Source organism: Panthera pardus, unplaced genomic scaffold, assembly GCF_024362965.1.
Source record: "Panthera pardus isolate Hobbes unplaced genomic scaffold, ASM2436296v1 HiC_scaffold_7, whole genome shotgun sequence".
Classification (NCBI taxonomy): domain Eukaryota; kingdom Metazoa; phylum Chordata; class Mammalia; order Carnivora; family Felidae; genus Panthera; species Panthera pardus.
In genome coordinates this window covers 56,978,952-56,997,347 of record NW_026527002.1, presented here as the reverse complement: position 1 = coordinate 56,997,347, position 18,396 = coordinate 56,978,952, and the positions used below count along the sequence as shown (strand labels likewise).

General features: G+C 35.0%; 1 protein-coding gene across 6 annotated transcripts in view; it reads left to right on the top strand.

Annotated features, from left to right (window-relative positions):
* Positions 1-18,396, top strand: part of CSMD3 (CUB and Sushi multiple domains 3) — a 1,247,213-nt gene that overhangs the window by 563,936 nt on the left and 664,881 nt on the right. For all 6 annotated transcript variants that reach the window (XM_053896606.1, XM_019467839.2, XM_019467838.2 and 3 more), the window contains one exon: positions 10,488-10,612. In XM_053896606.1, coding sequence (XP_053752581.1) covers positions 10,488-10,612 — 125 coding nt within the window. The remainder of the gene's footprint in view (positions 1-10,487; positions 10,613-18,396) is intronic.

The following is an 18,396-nucleotide window of genomic DNA, read 5'->3' as shown; positions in this document are numbered from 1 at the left end:
ACTCTACTTTCCACCTCCTATTTTGAACTTCAGAAAGCTGATACTAAGACTTGCTCAATATTTATGAAAGCACAATTTCTTGGTTTTATTTTTGTTTTTCACCAGAAATGTACTTTTCCTGTAAAATGGAAACATTGATTGCAAAGTTATTTCGATCAGGATAATATAAAGTTCATGATATACATATTTGAGGAACTGCATTATAGCACAGTCACTATGTTAAATGGGAATGATTTAAAAGTTAGGCAACTACACCTCACTTCAAAGTTAAACACTCTTTATTCATTAAAGAGGCACAACTACATAAAAACACAATGAAATATTTGAGGTATATTTGTTGTGACATTTTACTTTAACAAAGAGTAGATGGATTCATGGAATGTTACAGCTAGCATGTACCTACAGATAATCTAATCCAATCTGCTCGAAATTTTCCTCAATGGGCTATAATGTTAGTAAAGCTGAATGTGTAAAATTGACTTTATTTTATAGCATAGGCTTAACATAGGAGTAGTAACTTAAGATGCCAAATTTTCATTGCCGACATTTGCAATAATTAATTATTAATTGTCAGCATCTCGGTGTTGGATTTTAGATACAAACACTAAGTGTGGTTAGTCAGTGCTCAGTCTCAGCGGCCCTCCCTATTTGTAAAACATTAAGTGGTTCACAAACAATGAGGTAGTTACTTTGTGTGTTAGTCTCTGCACTCCAAATATCACCCACAAAGTTCCTTGTAGATTACTCTTGCATCTTTCTTAGTTCTTTGGCCAGAGAATAAATGACATGGATAACTGCTACAGGAGTAGATCAAATGGGATTTTATATATATAAAAAAAGTGATTTGTAAACTAAAATGCCATATTCAAGTATTAATTGCTAATATGCTTTTAAAAATATTCTAGAGTCGCCTGGGTGGCTCAGTTGGTTGAGCATCCGGCTTCGGCTCAGGTCATGATCTCACAGTTTGTGGGTTCCAGCCCCACATCGGGCTCTGTGCTGACAGCTTAGAGCCTGGAGCCTGCTTCGAATTCTGTGTCTCCCTCTCTCTCTGCTCCTCCCCTGCTCATGCTCTGTTTCTCTCTCTCCTTCAAAAATAAATAAATAAAAACATTAAAAATGTTCTAAGATTTTAAAAAATACAAAAACTTGATCACCTTGGATAGTTTAAAACATCATGTATTCCAATTTTAATTTATCTATGCCTCTGAAATGTGTTCTTACTCTGAGATAGATTTTCTTTTATTTAAACCTCCACTTCCGTCAGTTTATTCCTCTATCACAACTATTCTTTTTTTTTTTTTAATTTTTTTAATGTTTATTTATTTATTATCAAGAGCCCAAAACGGGACTTGAACTCATGAGCTGTGAGATCATGACCTGAGCCGAACGAAGTCAGATGCTTAACTGACTGAGCAACCCAGGCGCCCCTAGGACAACTATTCTTAAACAGAGGGTCATACATAGTCCTTTGGCAGGGAGGTTTGCAATGAATTGGCACCATATATATATACATATATGTATGTATGTACATGTATGTATATATATATACATATATACACACATACACACATATATGTTAGATACTTTATATATATGTCATATACCTCTGTATTTTGATATATGTTATCAAAGTTTGATAACATAACCTCTGAAAAATTAGACAAATAATGTTATTCCTCTAACACAAGTGTTCTTAAACAGAAGGCCATACATAATCCTTTGGGGGGCATTTTGCAATGAGTTGGTTACCAATGCTAAAATACACACACACACATGCATATATATACACATATATATACATATATACATATATATGTATATACACACTTACATATATATAGATATATATACACACAAATATATATATTTATATATCAAAGTTTGATAACGTAAGCTCTGAAAAATTATTCAAAAAGGATTATCTTCATTGCATTACTTAGTTCCCAGCTAATATGAGTGCACGGATGTGGGGAGAGAAGTAGAAAAGCAACAGGTACAGTTAGAGCTACAGTGCCAGAATTATGATGTTAACTTTGCCTTATTTTATGACGATGCCTCTCTGAGGCACATTTTATGGATATGTTTTCATGTGAATTACAAAACAGCATGTGGTGGAAGCCATTAGGAAACTTACCAACTTAACACCACAGCATTAAAGTTTTTTAGACCTTACTTTTGCCACTGATTTCATTTTTCATTGTCAGGGATTATATAATCAGATTCTAATTTCTAAATGCATCAACCACTTTCCTTTATGTTTCTTTTGTATTCTTTTGTATTGTTATAGCAATAAAATTTGTGCCACACCCATTATAGCTTTTCAATTAATACTATTTGAAAAGTTTATTATTTTCATAATTTTAACTTAGTCTCATAAAACATTTTTAACACAGTACACAAGTTTGTGTTCATATTTTTAAATAAATTTTATTTTGTCACTGATTTTTGTGATTTTTCTGAATATTTTGCTCTTTCTAAACCTTTTTGCTACTAACCTTCAAAAACACTGTTTACTAATTTCTTTTCTTTTTTTTTCTGTCAAAGAATATCATTATCCTACCTTGAGCCTTTCTGTTTATAACTCAGTTTTGGATCTGTACGATACTTATAATGTACAAACACTGTGCCTATACAGGATTAAACCTCTATCAAAAAGTCATATTCAATCAAGAAACAAAACCTGATCTAGTGAATGTTGAATAGAAGATGTAAAAAAACAAAGACAATTCAAAACAAACAAGCACACAGTGGCAAGGATTTATCTCATACACGCCAGGAACAAGAAAAGAAAAGAAACAGTATCAGTATAAAAATAAGATTTTTAGTTGTTATTTTTTTCATAATTGCACTGAATTTTGAAATTTTGAAATTTTGAAATCTTATTAGGTGCAATAGCAAGGATTTTCGAGGAGGCAATTTTGAAGAGTTCTGAAGAGATGATGAATTAACTTTGAAAGTTAAGGACAGGGCTCCATGATAATAATCATTATTCTTTTCTCTGAAGGTGTAAAGTCCTAACTCATTTTAATGGCTTTATTTTAGCTTAGTTAGCTTTTTTAACTCATGAAGAGCTGTCCCCATATGAAAACCCACGTTAATGTGCTCACCTAGTGTTCCTTTGTTTCTTTCCGACCAAACTATTTTGTTGGGATTGTTTCTTTTTCCAGGATATTATCCTGATTGGAATTGCCCCATTTCTCAAGCAATTGTGTTGTTTCATGAAAGTATATACATATATTAAATAAAACCATACGAAAGACTGACTCCTAGTGATAAAATTTAGGCTGAAGTGAAATGAAGTATTGGAAGGTTGGGGCAGGTAGCAACATCACCTTCTAGATATTCTGTCAATGCATACAGAAGTCCAAATTTGGGGAGACTGAGAGGGTAGCACTTGGTTTCAGTATTGATTGAGATAGTGAGTGACTTTTAACCTCGCACCACTGAACAAGCCAAGGTACCCAAGGTCAGTATCCAAACTGATCATAGCCAAGAGTGCAACAAAAGGCAGTAGATCAGGAGACTAAATTATAAAAAGGCAGTAGATCAGGAGTGTATGAATGCTGAATTTAATCTTCGTGGCATTTGGCACAGATTGGGTTCTGCTGATACAATCTTTGGAAGGGAATAGCATTAATTTTGTAGGGACAGTGAAATGACAATACATATAAAAAGACCATGGTGTTCTTTTCTCTTTTGAAGGGAAGTTTTGGGATGAGTTAAAAATCTCACTATATTTGAAAAAAAATTATCAATATACTTTAGATTTAAAAAAAATTGAAAAGGTAATTTATTATACCTTAGAATAAATTTTGTGAATATATATATATATATATATATATATATATATATATATATATATCTATCTTTATAGTAAGTGGGTTAATACCATCACTTTTGCTTCCAGCTTAAGATGACAGGTTGAATATTTGAGAGAGAGAATAACCCAGGGTACAAAGGAGAGACATATTGAATCCGAAACCAGGTGCAGAAACAGCCCTTTCATAAAAAGATACAAGTGCTCTGTTTTTACAGTAAGAAAGGAGAAGAGAATGAATGTAAGAAAAGAATAAGAGTTTTGGAATTAGATTAAAAACACATTAACAGTATAGAGCTTAAAGGTTTTTTTCACTTATTTTCATAATCTTTATTTTCAAAACATTCTACAACAATCATAAATCACTTGTATAATTCTAAAAGAGAAAAGAAAATCATATGGTAAAAATTTCCTACTCCAAATCCATTTTGGTAAAAGTAACCTCAGATTTTCTAATGTGCAGTTAATCATTTTTGAAATTATTAATTTAAATACATTTAGAGAGTCATTTGATTTTCGAAGATATTAAACAGATATGATTGAGGTCATCTTGATGATAGATTAGAATGGGGAAAAGTTACATATTTTGAAAAATTAACATCTTTTTTCACTGACAGCTCTGATATCATAGTGTGTTTTTGCAATAATAGGTATAATTTTTACAAAGATGATAGTGCAAGGGCGCCCAGGTGGCTAAATTGGTTGAGTGTCCGACTTTTGATTTCAGCTCAGGTCATCATCCCAGGGTCCTGGGATTGAGCCCCATATTGGACTGTGCTCAGCATAGAGCCGCTTAAGATTCTCTTTCTCTTCCTCTGCCCCTCTCCCCTGCTTGCGCATGCACTCTCTCTCTCTCTCTCTCTATCTCAAAAACAATAAAAATTAAAAATTTAAAAATTAAAAAAAAAGATGATAGTACTTCAACAGGGGCCAATATAATCACAGTGAAGACCAACACTTGTTTTTCCAGCTATGTGATTGCATATCATATGCTTGATGACTCCACACTTTGAAATTAAAACTGTGTTCAATCCTTTATTTTGGAATGTTCTATCAGATTGAGTATCCTACTACAGTGAAAGGTTTTATTTAGCTGGGCGAGACAGATGTCTCTTCAGTGGTGACAGAAAGTACAGTTTGTACAGCTTGTCTTCTGTATAACTGAATACTTTCCTAGAAATACATATTTTTAATGAAACTTAGTTGTTTTTTTTTAAGTTTGACTCAAATATTAAAGCAGTTCATAAAATAAGAACACAGTGCATTTGTTCAAGATATCCATTTCTTAGATATTATGGAACCTGGATTCCTCTGAAAAGACTACTTATTTCATTGATTTCCGCCCTCGCTATGTTCTTTTCCTCTTATATTTTTGGTCTAGAATATGTTAACGTGTAGCTGTGATCCGAGATGGAGGTATTTGTAGATGCCCAGTAGAGTCTTTCTTTCAATAGTGGGGTAGAAATTACTGAGTTTCACGGTTATTTCCATGATTGGGGTGCTCAATATGTGTTAGGCGCTCTGTGTACTTTATAAATGGTATTTCATTACATGATCACAACAGCTGAGGAAGCTGAGGCTTTCAGACATTTTTACCTTCTTAAAGCCAAGGAACTGGGAAAGAGAAGAGTTGGATTTGAAAGTTCTGACTTTTTTTTTTCAAATATTTTAGAGGGAGACAGGGAGTAGGGAAAGGGGGCAGAGGGAGAGAGAGAGAATCTCAAGCAGACTTCGTGCTCGGCGTGGAGCCCAACATGGGGCTCAAACCCATGATCCTGGGATGATGACCAGAATGGAAACCAAGAGGCTGACAATCAACATACTTACTCCCCCAGGGGTCCCTGAAAGTTCTCTCTGATTCTTTGGCTTAAACTATTGGCCATAGTCTAAACTACCTCCCCCATTGTACTCAAAAAAAAAAAAAAAATCACTGGAATTGTTAATCATTGAGTGCATACAGGAGTGGGTAGAAACTTTAGGGACTAATTGCTGGTCGTCTTTGTTAAGTAGCAGAGCACTTACGTGTCTGTTATTACAAAGCGCCTATCTCCAAGCTAAGTGTAGTCGTTTGCTATAATCAAAAGAAACAAGCTAAAATACTTGCTATTTAAACAAGATGAAATGTCTTTCTTTCAGCAAGAAGAATCTGGTAAACTAGAATATTGTAACCAAATACAAATACAGTGACGACTATAGTGATCTTGACAGAATTACTAATCACTAAGTGAGAAAATAGTAATTAAAATTACTTCTATGGACCAGCCCCTATACTAAGACCTTTTTTTTTTCAACCATGAATCTCCTCAGTACAGTTACCATCATATCATCTCTGTGAGAGCAAGGATCACTGCAGTAGTTTGTAAACCAAACTCCTTGCTTCCACCTTTGCTCCCCTGAAGTTTTTTCTTCACCTAGCAGCCACTATGACCATTTTAAAACATAACGGACCCTAATGTCATTCTTTTGCCTCCCAGTCCTACAAGAACTGCCCAGTTTTCTCAGAGTAAAGGTAGAAATCCTTACTATGGCCTACAAATTCATAAATGATCTGCCCCTAATCTCTAATCACTTCCTTAATTTCATACCCCAGTATCCATCATTTGCTTTGCTCTAATCACATTACTTTTCTCACTGTTTCTGGAACATAGCAAATGTGTCACATGGTAGGAGTTGAGTACAAGTGGATTATAAGCAGTTTAAATAACCATCAGAGAATATCTTACCCAAGAATAATTTGTCCCATTATAAGAATATGGTATCTTTGGATTAAGCCTTTTTAGATAATAATTATTATTATCTAAATATATACTATTATTTACCATTATACTATTATTTAGATAATAGTAAAGATATCATTTATTCAGTCTCTCTCAAAAATACACACACACACACACACACACACACACACACACACGCACACTTAATAACTTCCTGTATAGTAGACTTATAAGTTGGAAAACAAAACAGATGAGTGCCTGGAGTTTTTCCAGCAGGATGAGAAATGCAGTAAGTAGACAAATACACAATGTATCAGATAGTATATAGGAATTCATAGGAAAGAAGCTGATGGATTAGGAACAGTTGTTTTATAGATAATAGTCAAAGAGAGCCTAATGGATAATTTTACATGTATTAGAAAAAACGGAAGTGAGAATTTGGCACCTGTGGCTTCCTGGAGCAAGCATTTTTCCAGAGTAACACAAAGGCAAAGGTAAAGACCCGGAGACAAGTGTGTGTTTTAATATTTTCAAGCCAGTGTAGCCAAGGAATAGAGATTAGGGAAGAAAGTGATAGGAAAAGAGTTTTGGAAATTAGCATGGACAGATCACATAGGCCATGATAAGGGCATTGCCTTCACTCTCAGTGAAATACGGAAGCATTAGAAGATTTGACACAGAGGAAAGGCATAATTTGAGCAATCTTGTAAAAAGATTGCTGCGGACACTAAGGATAGATTTTAAGGAGTCAAGAGCAGAAACAGGAAAGCAGCAACATAGCAGCAGAAGGACTATTGGCAATAAAATAGATGAGAAATTATGATGGCTCAGGTCAAGGTGGTGGCACTGTAGGGGTAAGAAATATCAGGTTCATGATTTTCAAAGTGTTGATAACAGGATTTGCTCAATGAGGTGGATGGGAAACGTAAAAGAGAGGGATGAGGCAAGAATGATTCCCCAGGTTTTTAGTCTTCAACTAGAAGGATAGTTTTTATTGACGAAGGTGAGAGTAAGGAAGGGAGAAGAATTGGCTATTAGATAAACTTGTAAGGCTTCTCAGGCTATCGAGTAGTCTAAATAAATCTTGGGGCCATTAAGAAGTTCACGAAGACCCTAATCATTTATTTCTTGGTTGTATGGGTATTTAATTTGTGATGATTCACTGAGCTGTATATTTTGTTTTGTACACTTTGCTAAGTGCGATTCATATTTAAAAAGAACCCCTTTAAAAATGTATTTGAGTGTAGACAATGTTTCATTAGTTTCAGGTGCATGATGGGATACACCTTCTCTATACTTTATGTTGTGCTTACCACAAGTGTAGCTCCCATCTGTCACCATGCATTACTATTACAATGATCACTACTGTATTTCTTATGCTGTGACTTTTATTTTTGTAATTTATTCATTCCCAAAATGGATGCCCGTATCTCCCACTCCCCTGCCCTCTGGCATCCATTAGTTTGTTCTTTGTAGTTGTAAGTCTCATTCCGCTGTTTGCTTGTTTATTCATTTTTCTTATATTCCATATATTAGTGAAATCATATGGTATTTGTCTTTGTCTGACTCATCTCACTTACGTAATACCCTCTAGGTCTATCCCTCTTGTTACGAATAGTAAAATCTCATCTTTTTGTGGCTGTGTAATATTCCATTGTATATATAACACATCTTCCTTATCTATTTGTCTGTGGATGGACACACAGGTTGCTTCTGTATCTGAACTATTATAAATTATGTTGTGATTATCATAGGAGTGCATATATCTTTTTGAAGGAGTGGTTTTATTTCCTTTGGGTAAATACCCAGTGGAATTATTGGGTCATGTGGTAATTCCATTTTTAATTTTTGAGGAACCTCCATACTGTTCTTCACAGTGACTGTAGCAGTTCACATCCCCAGCTTTTCAAAAAGAAATGGTGAGAGAAGAAAAGAAAATGCCTCCAGAGGAGAGTAGATTCTAATGCCTAGAGACTTTTCCCTGTGCTAAACCTTTGTTCTTTGTCATGCCATCTCTAGTTCAGATTTTTTGTCATCTTTAGCTTAAATCAGAGGTTGGACAGCTTTTTCTATAAGGCATCAAATACGAAATATTTTATAGTTTGTAGGCCAAAGTGTCTCCATTGCAACTACTCAACTCTGACATTGTAGCATGAAAACAGCCATAGACAATATGTAAATGAAACTATCCCTGTGCTCTAATAAAACTTTATTTATACACATCGAAATCTGAATTGAGTACAATTTTTACATTTCATAAAATGTTGTTTTTGTGATTTTTTTCAAATGTTTGAAAGTGTAAATGCGATTTTTATGTGTTGGGCTGTACAGAAATAGGCAGGGGACCAAATTTGGCCTGTAGGACATAGTTTGCTGATCATTGGCCTAAACCACTTAAATTATTTTCTAATAAACCCCTATACTCTCATACATGTTCCTTTTAAACTGTCCTCTATGCTGTTTCAGATATATCTTTTTACAATACAAATGTGATCATGCAAGCTGCCTCTATGACAAGCTGAGGTTGCTGAACAGGAGCTGTTCAGACACAGGCTGGGTGAGAGGGTGCAGGCAAGGCCCTCCAGGAAGAGGGGGAAGGGAGGACAGTGCAGACAGAATACAGCATGGCACGTGCAGATAGCCAGCTGCTAGAGGTAGCGTTCATGTGCGGCACTGGGTTAGGGATGGGGTGGAGAAGTTGGCTGCGCTTCTTGCTGGAAGACTTTTTAATGCTACGTAAAGGAAATTGGACTTATTTTTTGTGGTGAGTTGCTGTTCAGGGATTTTAACAAAGAAAATGCATGGTCAGTTTTTCTTTTTTTTATTTCATTCCAGCAAACATCCATTACCCTTAGAAATTAAGGTTTTAAAAAATGATCCTTTTAGTAACTTCGCTTTCAGCGGAAAGAGAAGCAAAATCCAAATTGCAGTAGGTTAAATAATAAATGATAGGTAAATTTTATATGAAGGGCAATAAACACAATTTTGCAGCCCTAAATATGTGTTTGCTTGTTTGTCTATTTATTGATATACAAGTACCAGTCCAAATAACTGCACATATAAATACCTGCTAGAAAAGTACCACAATGTGGTATGAATACAATGGTTGAGATTCAAGTTAGGAAGACCACTTTTTGCTTCATGGTTACCACCTCGGATTGGAATTTTACTCAGTTATAGAGGTGCCTGGGCGGCTCAGTTGGTTAAATGTCCAACTTCGGAGCAGGTCATGATCTCACGATTCATGAACTTGAGCCCACGTCAGGCTCTGTGCTGCCAGTTCAGACCCTGGAGCCTGTATCAGATTCTGTGTGTCCCTCTCTCTCTCTGCCCCTCCTCTCCTTGCCTTCTGTCCCTCTAAATACATACATACATACATACATACATACATACATACATACATAAATAGGGGTGCCTGGGTCTCAGTCGGTTGAGCGACCGACTTCGGCTCAGGTCATGATCTCACGGTTTGTGAGTTTGGGCCCCGCGTCGGGCTCTGTGCTGCCAGCTCAAAGCCTGGAGCCTGTTTCAGATTCTGTGTCTCCTCTCTCTCCCTGACCCTCCCCCACTCATGCTCTGTCTCTCTCTGCCTCAGAAATAAATAAACATTAAAAAAATTTATAAAAAAAAATAGTAAATTACTCAGTTACTTAACCTTGGTTTCTACAACTAACAACACGATAATTAAATTTGATGACAGCTTTCTGTAGTTCCTACTAATATCTTCATGTTATTGACTTACAAGAAGTTCGTCTGTTTATAACTTTTATTATATATTTGTACAAATTATATTTTCATATTTTGTTTTCTCATTGGAAAGATACTTTTTGTCACTATGGAACATTTTTGACCCATTGGATATTACCAGTAGAAGTGGAGATGAATCACTGTTACATGCTTCTAATCCTGTTTTTTTTTTTTTTTTTTTCTTATCCTCTGTTCAATTTTAGCCTTGGATCAACCGTGCAGTTCTCTTGTGATGAAGATTATGTCCTACAGGGGGCTAAGAGCATCACTTGTCAGAGGATAGCTGAAGTCTTTGCTGCTTGGAGTGATCACCGCCCTGTATGTAAAGGTAAAGAAAAATCTTTAAATCAAAATGCTCTCTTCACAACATTTTAATAGTTTGAACTTTATTCCACCGAGTATAAGTTTCAATTAAATCTTTAAGGTGTAATGCAGTCTTTAAGGAAGTACTTAACTCATGTATTTAGCAATAGTTGTTGAAAACCTCTAATATGTGAAGCACTGTGTTAGGTTCCCAAGGAGTACCCAATGTAATAATTGGAGTAATATGCAATATAAGACACTGATGACTTTGTTGGCTTTATTTTAAGAAGAAATTACCTTGTGTAGAGATTGATAGGGCCTGATTTTTTAACCACAGTTTTATCTCTGTTTGTATGCTTTGCCATTTTAATTGCATTTGTCTCCAGTAAGCAGCGATACTGGTGTCGGTGGAGATAGAACACAGTTCTGTGATTCGTTAATTTAATCTAAGACAAATCCATGTGGACCCTCTGGCTTCCCATATTACCAGTAACTGCAGATAAGATTTATTACCACCACCTTCTTCAAATTAAATATTTCTATATGAATTAAATATACTCCCATTTACTAAAATTTATTCAGCTGTGTTTGAAAGTGAACACCTCATCCTACTGGCAGTCGTGATTGCTCCTTTGTTGTTGTTGTTATTTTTTACTAATTGCATCCCTGCATATTTCAGTGTCCTAGTACTCAAAATTTCATTAGGCTTTCTTCACCCTCGGGGAACATTTTCACTGAGTCAACACACTGTAGATTCCCCTCAGGTGTCATAAGGGTGTTATCAGGGGAATAGAGAAGGGGCATATTTGAGAGCTACCATAAAGGAAAAAAGACAAAAGTATTTGACAACTGGCTGGATTTGGAAGGAGAAATTAACAAGAAAGAGTCAAAGATGATGTTCAAGTCCATGAGACCAGAAAAACCTCATGCTGTTAATAAGTACGAAGAAACTGAAAAATGGAGTTTTATGGAAAATTATCCACAGTTACTGCAATATTGTGATCATTGGCACCACTTGTAGGCACTTTGTGCTGGGCATAGAGCTAACCACCATATATACTATGTCTTATTTAATCCTCAAACAAACCAATGGAGACATTATTATCTCCATTTTAGAAATGAAGAAGGTAAGGCCTAAAGAGATACAGTCACTTTCCCGAGATCAAATACTTGGAAAATATTTTTCCTTAAGTCCTTAAGTCTATAAGTCCTTAAGACTTATAGAATGGAGAGAAAAGCCAGATTTCAGAACTTTATTGATGGAATAGAAAATGATAAAATGGAAGCAACAAATAGATTCCACTCACTTGGCAATGGCAATGGCAAAGAAGAAGAGAGAATCTAGATGTTTTACAGATTTGAGTAAATTTTTTCTGTTATAGGTAGATGATTATTCATAACCTATCTCATTTGCAAAGGCTTTCAAAGTGACATATAGTGTGATAACATTAAAAGTAAAGTTAAACGGAGATGATACAATAAGGCAAAATAGTTTCCTGATCCTAAACAAAAGTTTACATACAAGTGGGTAGACGACTGTTAAGAATGGTTTACATGTAAGACTTAAATATGGTGGCTGCCAAACAATGGGGAAAATGACCATTTTACACAAAAACCATTGTCTATAAAATACAAGCATAGCAATGAAACAGAAAAAGCAAACTTTTTCCTGGCTTTGAGGTCTGAAATGCCTTGCATTGTTTTTTATAAAGTAGACACTGAATAATAGGCATTGTGGGAATAACTTTCATCAATGTTCTGGCAATGACTAGAACAGTAAACTGTATAAGGTTGATTTTTTATGGTGTCCTCCACTCAAGATAAATTACAGTTATAAAGGACAATGTAGTGAAAATCATGGTTTCAAAGAGTGTGATCCAAGTATCTTGCTTCAGTTTTACATAAATTAGATGTGTGAACTTTCTGATGGCAATAAAGAATAGAAAAAATAGAGGGTAGATTTAGAAAAAAAAGAATAATGGTAATGCAGAAACAAAATCTCACACAAGAGAAGTTACAGCCAGATCATTGAATTTAAGGTCTACGTAAAGTAAGATGAAGACTATAAACCATCTTTTTTCATTCAAGACTCTCATTTCAATAAAAAGAATGAATCATATTTATTACAATTGTAAATTGTTCAAAGGCAGTAATAATGTTACATTATTCTTTTATTCTTCACAAACCCTATGGAACAAAGAGCAGCTCTGTAGTGACCTATATCTCAAGAAATACTTGTTGAAAATTAATGCGTGATTATTTTTCTTTGATTCCAAGATGCAGGAGCCAGGAGCTATAAATGTGCATGTTCAACATTCGTATAGTGATATTATTTCATCTAAATTTTACATCTTTTCTGCAGATACTAATCATTTATACATAGCTTTTTTTCATTCCTTGCATGCAGGCATATGTGTGTATGGTTTATAAAGTACATTTGGCTATTAGAAATTACTGGCTGTGGTGCTAGAAACAGTAATGGAAGGAACATGCTGAAATAGTAATTGAAGTTTTAAAATGACTATCCACAGTGAGTCGGAACAAAGAATAGTTTTCATGTCTCATGGGTGCTTGGACAGAATAAATATGCTTTTTTCCAGACAGCAGCATAAATAGCAGTATCAGTGCACTGCACCTTTGAGGGGTTATTAATATAGCTGCCGTCTATGTATTGCATGGTTGAGCAATCAAGAAATGGTGATTTTCAAGAGACTGAAAGTTCACACAAATAGCAAATTATGAATTAAAAGAAAAGGAGCAATTTACAAATTAATATTAATGGATTTTACACCAACTCAGACAATAATTTTATTCCCTAAATGGGATATGTGTATGAGATATTTACCAGTTTACAGTTATGGAGACAATTATTCTTTGTTGGATATGCAGTAGATTTCTAAAAACTGGAGTTTATGCAAATAATCAGACTTATGCACTTGACTGATATATAGAATGTTTATTTTAGATATTCATGATATTCAAATAAACACCATTTGTTTGAAAATTGATAGTTTGTTAACTAGGAAATATGTAGGATAGTTAATATTTCTAGATCAGACAAAGCTGTCGACTAATTTTCAAACAATATTTGGACAGTCCAAATAACCAGTCAAAGCACAAGGGCATTAACCACTCATGAGAGTAATGTAAAATGTGGCTAAGGAAAGATTAGAAAAGAAGGCAAAAGAAATACAAGAGTATTGGAAATGGGTAAAATCAGAAAGTCATCTTTTAATTCCTTTATTCAATTAATTATTCAATCATTTGCATAAGTAGTGATTAATATACTTATTTATTTCGGATTCCACAAACATTAACGAACATTAGTAAGGATCCCAAATTAAATATGTGGGATACACAGTATGTGATGGTTTTAATTTTTTTATATTGAAGTGCAAAACTAAAAATATATGGTAGAGTATGTTGTTTACAAGAGAGGTACAAATTCCCTGCAGAATTCAGGTGAGGAAGATTACTCCCATGTTTGGAGACCGTCAGGCCTTAAGATAGAAGAGCAGGACTTGGAAGTTGTTTTGAATTTCAACATAGGAAGTTGGAAAGCATTCCAAATATAGAGGGTATGTCATGAGCAAAATCACAAAGTGAATCGGTTTATCTGTGGAACAAGATGGGGGAGGATGGGCATTCCAGTTTGGTTAGGTATATGAAGGAATATGAAGTGAGGTCAAATTAGAGGGGTTGTATAACTCCTCCTTTAAGTGTTTTTGGAAGCACCCTAAACCATTCTGTAGTATATATATATATACTGCAGGTAACTCCTATCTTTCCATTTGGACTATAACTTACCATACACAGTGCTAGCACACTAATCCCATCAAAATCTCAGATTTGTTATGTCCCACTACTTTTCAGTGGCTCCATTTTATTTCTCAATTTCGTACTGTGAGCCAGTAAAATGAGACAATCAAGAATATGAACGCAGGGATGAGACTTCAAATCTTCTTCGATCTTCTACTTAGGTAATATACTCTCGTCATTAATTATCAGATTTCTTATCTTGAAGTAGAGTTCCAATACCTCAGGATCTACTCCATCTAGAGGTAAGAATTTGTGTGAGGACAGGGCGCCTGGGTGGATCAGTCAGTTAAGTATCTAACTTTTGAGTTTGGCTCAGGTCATGGTCTCATGGTTCGTGAATTTGAACTCCAAGTCCATTTCTCTCTCTCTCTCTCTCTCTCTCTCTCCCTCTCTCTCTCTCTCAAAATAAGTAAATAAACTTAATAAAGAAAAGAATTTGTGTGAGGATGGAATAAGGTACTCCATTTAAAACAGCGAGTATATGGGCTGAAACACACTAATGGATGGAAGTGCTGGGTGGAGCACTGCCCCTAATGGTTATCTCATCTGACTTCCAAAACAATCCATGAGCTGTCTCCATGCAGTTGTTTCATTAACTCTCACCAGCAATTTATCCCAGCATCTCAATAGTGAACACAGTCACTGTCCTAATTTTCATATATGTGTGACTTGACCTGAATGGAAGAAAACCTAGTAACCATACACTGCTCACCTTTCAAAGTCTTAAATCACCTTTCACCTCCTCCAAAACTTCTTTCCTATTTCAATTATCCATGACCCCCCGCCCCCCCCACACACACACTTCTTTAACCTTACTTCACATTTTCTATCTTTACCACACAATTTAGCATTGAATTCTATTCTCTTTGGCAGTGGTTCCTCACCATTTTATGGGCAATAGACTTGATCCTTCAACCAAAACCACCTCAGAAAGAACAAAATAATCAACACGTCTAAAGCACTTGATTTTCATTGGATTTCCTTTTGACTGTTGCCAAAAAAAGGACAGTTATCTATATGGTTTATCCATATATTACCTTTGATTAGAGGGAAGGATCATAATGGGGTGCTTGGGTGGCTCAGTCAGTTGAGTGTCTGACTCTTGATCTCAGCTCAGGTCATGATCTCATTGTTTGGGAGTTTGAGCCCCAAGTCGGGCTCTGCACTGGCAGTTTGGAGCCTGCTTGGGATTCTCTCTCTCTCCCTCTCTCTCTGTGCCACCCCTGCTCATGTGCACATACTCTTTCTAAAAATAAATAAATAAACTTAAAAAAAATTAGAAGGATTATAATGAGATTCTATTCCTTTGTTCATATACAAAGTGAAAATGGGTATTGCAGTTTATTTGGTAGATAATCACTGGCCAAACCTAAGGGTTATAACCCTAATTAATGAATATTTATTAAGGGCTTTGGGGTCTTACAGTTTCCAAAATTCTTTCACATATGTTTTAGGCTCCTTCTCGTGTTTTGTTCTTCTTCACAATGTTTACCACAGTGACCATTATGCCTATATTTTTGTGCGTATGATAGTTGCTAAATAAGCATTTTGAATAAATATTGTGGAGAGACTTAATTATAACAGACATTTTTAAAAGATAGTAATGTGCTGATATTAACCACAGAAAGTTGCCCTGGAAGAAGGCTTCCTGTTATGCAAAAGCAATTAGAAAATTTTGCCCAAGAGCAAACCAGAACCTGCTGAAATTTATCAACCAGAAACACATATAGCAGGTGTTTGTCTGTAGCTGTTATTGATGCCTTCTTAGTTTCATGGAATAATGTTACAGATGAGATGATGCATAATAAGGGTGATATTAGCAATTAATAGAGTGACATATGGTGAAGAAGATAGACAGATGGTTTAGATATGGGTATTTATCATACATTCATGTTTTTTTGATGGTCTTTTTTCCGTTAAAAATAATAGTTTGAAATATATAATTTTGATAAGGAAATAAATTTTACTGCCAATGAATATATTTTAATGACAAGATGTCATTTACATATTATGTGCTGCAGATGATAGTGATGCATTTATGTATATAATTTAAAATTCAAAACTACCCGAACAATTAGAAATTTTGCATTTCAATAGCGCCCTTCCAACAATTGTTCAGAAATACATTCTGCACATCTTGCCTACCTCACAAACTTATTAGGAAAATATGCAAATAGTTAGCAAATAAATGATCCTGTTTTGGTATATAGTAGTGGAGAGGGATCTCCACAGTTATCAGTGAGAACTTTCTATTTCCACCCTGCCTTTTCCTGGGTATAGGACCTTGCTTATCTTGCTTAATGTTTCCTGGGCTTCCATTTGCTTTGTTGGTGATTACTCTGAACTTCTTCCAGTTGTAAATTCTAAAAATTCATAAGTACATTTAGTGCTTTCTAGACTTTAGAACATGGTAAGGTTATTCTTAGTTTTTCAATTTTTAAAAATAGGCTTTGGTTTTTAGAGCAGTTTTAGGTTCAAAACAAATTTGAGTGGAAAGTACAGAGTTCTCCTATATCCTCTGCTCCCACTTGGCCCAGAGTGGTACATCTGTTACGATCAATGAACTGACACTACCTTATCATTATGCTAAGATTATTCTTAGTTAAATGTTTGTCTTGGTCTTCTAGGGCAGCTACAGCAAAATACCATAAACTGAATGTCTTATAAACTACAAATATTTATTTCACAGTTATAGAGACTTTGAAGTGCTGGACGATGTCTGCTGGGTACCAGCTTCTTTATTGTAACCTTCAGACTGTAACTTCACATGATGAAAAGAGTGAGGGATCTCTCTGGAATCTGTTTTATAAGATCACTAATCCCATTCCTGAAGGCTGTGCCTTTACCACTTAATCATCTCCCAAAGTCTCCACCTCCTAATATTATCACTTTAGGGGTCAGGATTCAACATGTAAAGTATACGGAGAGGGTACAAATAGTCCATGGCAATGTTTTCCTTTACCTTTGGTGGTCTAGTGTCTGTCTTAGTTCCTGGCACAAAGCGGGCAATAACAACAACAACAACAGCTACAACAACAGCGACAACAATGATACTATATGATAAACTATTGCTAACGGAAGAGTACTATTCTTTATTGCACTGTGTTTTAGGTAGCAGTTTAAAAATAGATCAGTGTTACTTTTACTTCGTGCCAAAACTGTGATTATCAGTCATCAAACTGCTTCAAAGTAGTTTAGATTCTGTGAATCTTTTATGCCTCATTTACTATTAAAGATATAATTTCATATTAACTTAAAGGAGTATTTATATTCATACGTTTCTTACTATGTTCATTTTCAGTGATGTGTCCTTAGAAAAGTAAAGTTGATTGTAATGTGATTCTTGATTCTGTTATCTTCTCACGATTAAAGCTAGTAACAATTTTTGGTGAGTTGGGAGAGAAAATAAACAGGAAACAACTCTTTTATTTTTGGCACATATAATTTTAAAGCCCTGAGGATCTGAACATTAATGGGGATGAAATGGACTGTGTGATGAACAAAGCTCAAATGACTAAGGAAATAAAAATAATAACCTGATAAACAATGGATGTTTTAGCTGAACAGCCAAGGAAACACCTGAAATGTGTTATCTTTATGAAAGCATGAACAAACTGAAAACTAATGAAATCATCACAGGAATACAAAATTTGCAAGAGAAACTACTTGTTAGAAAGGAAATTTCAAAGAATTGTTAAAATGAAATGACTTTTTTGTGTGTGTTTGTAGTAAATCTGTGACATTCCTCAAAATTCCCCTGTAATGCAGAAAGCCTTATTTTCTGTGTTTGTTGACAGGATGTGCTATTATACTGGAAGACCTATTCTGACTTAATACCCTTTCCGATAATTCTGATCACCTTAAAAGATGGGCGAAGTAAAGATGTTGGAGTGAGGGCCTTCCATCTTGAGATCTTCTATAGTGCAAACTCACTTTTGTCTTAAAATAGCAGGATACCTACTTCTGTGCCGGAGAGTTTGCAGAGAAAAT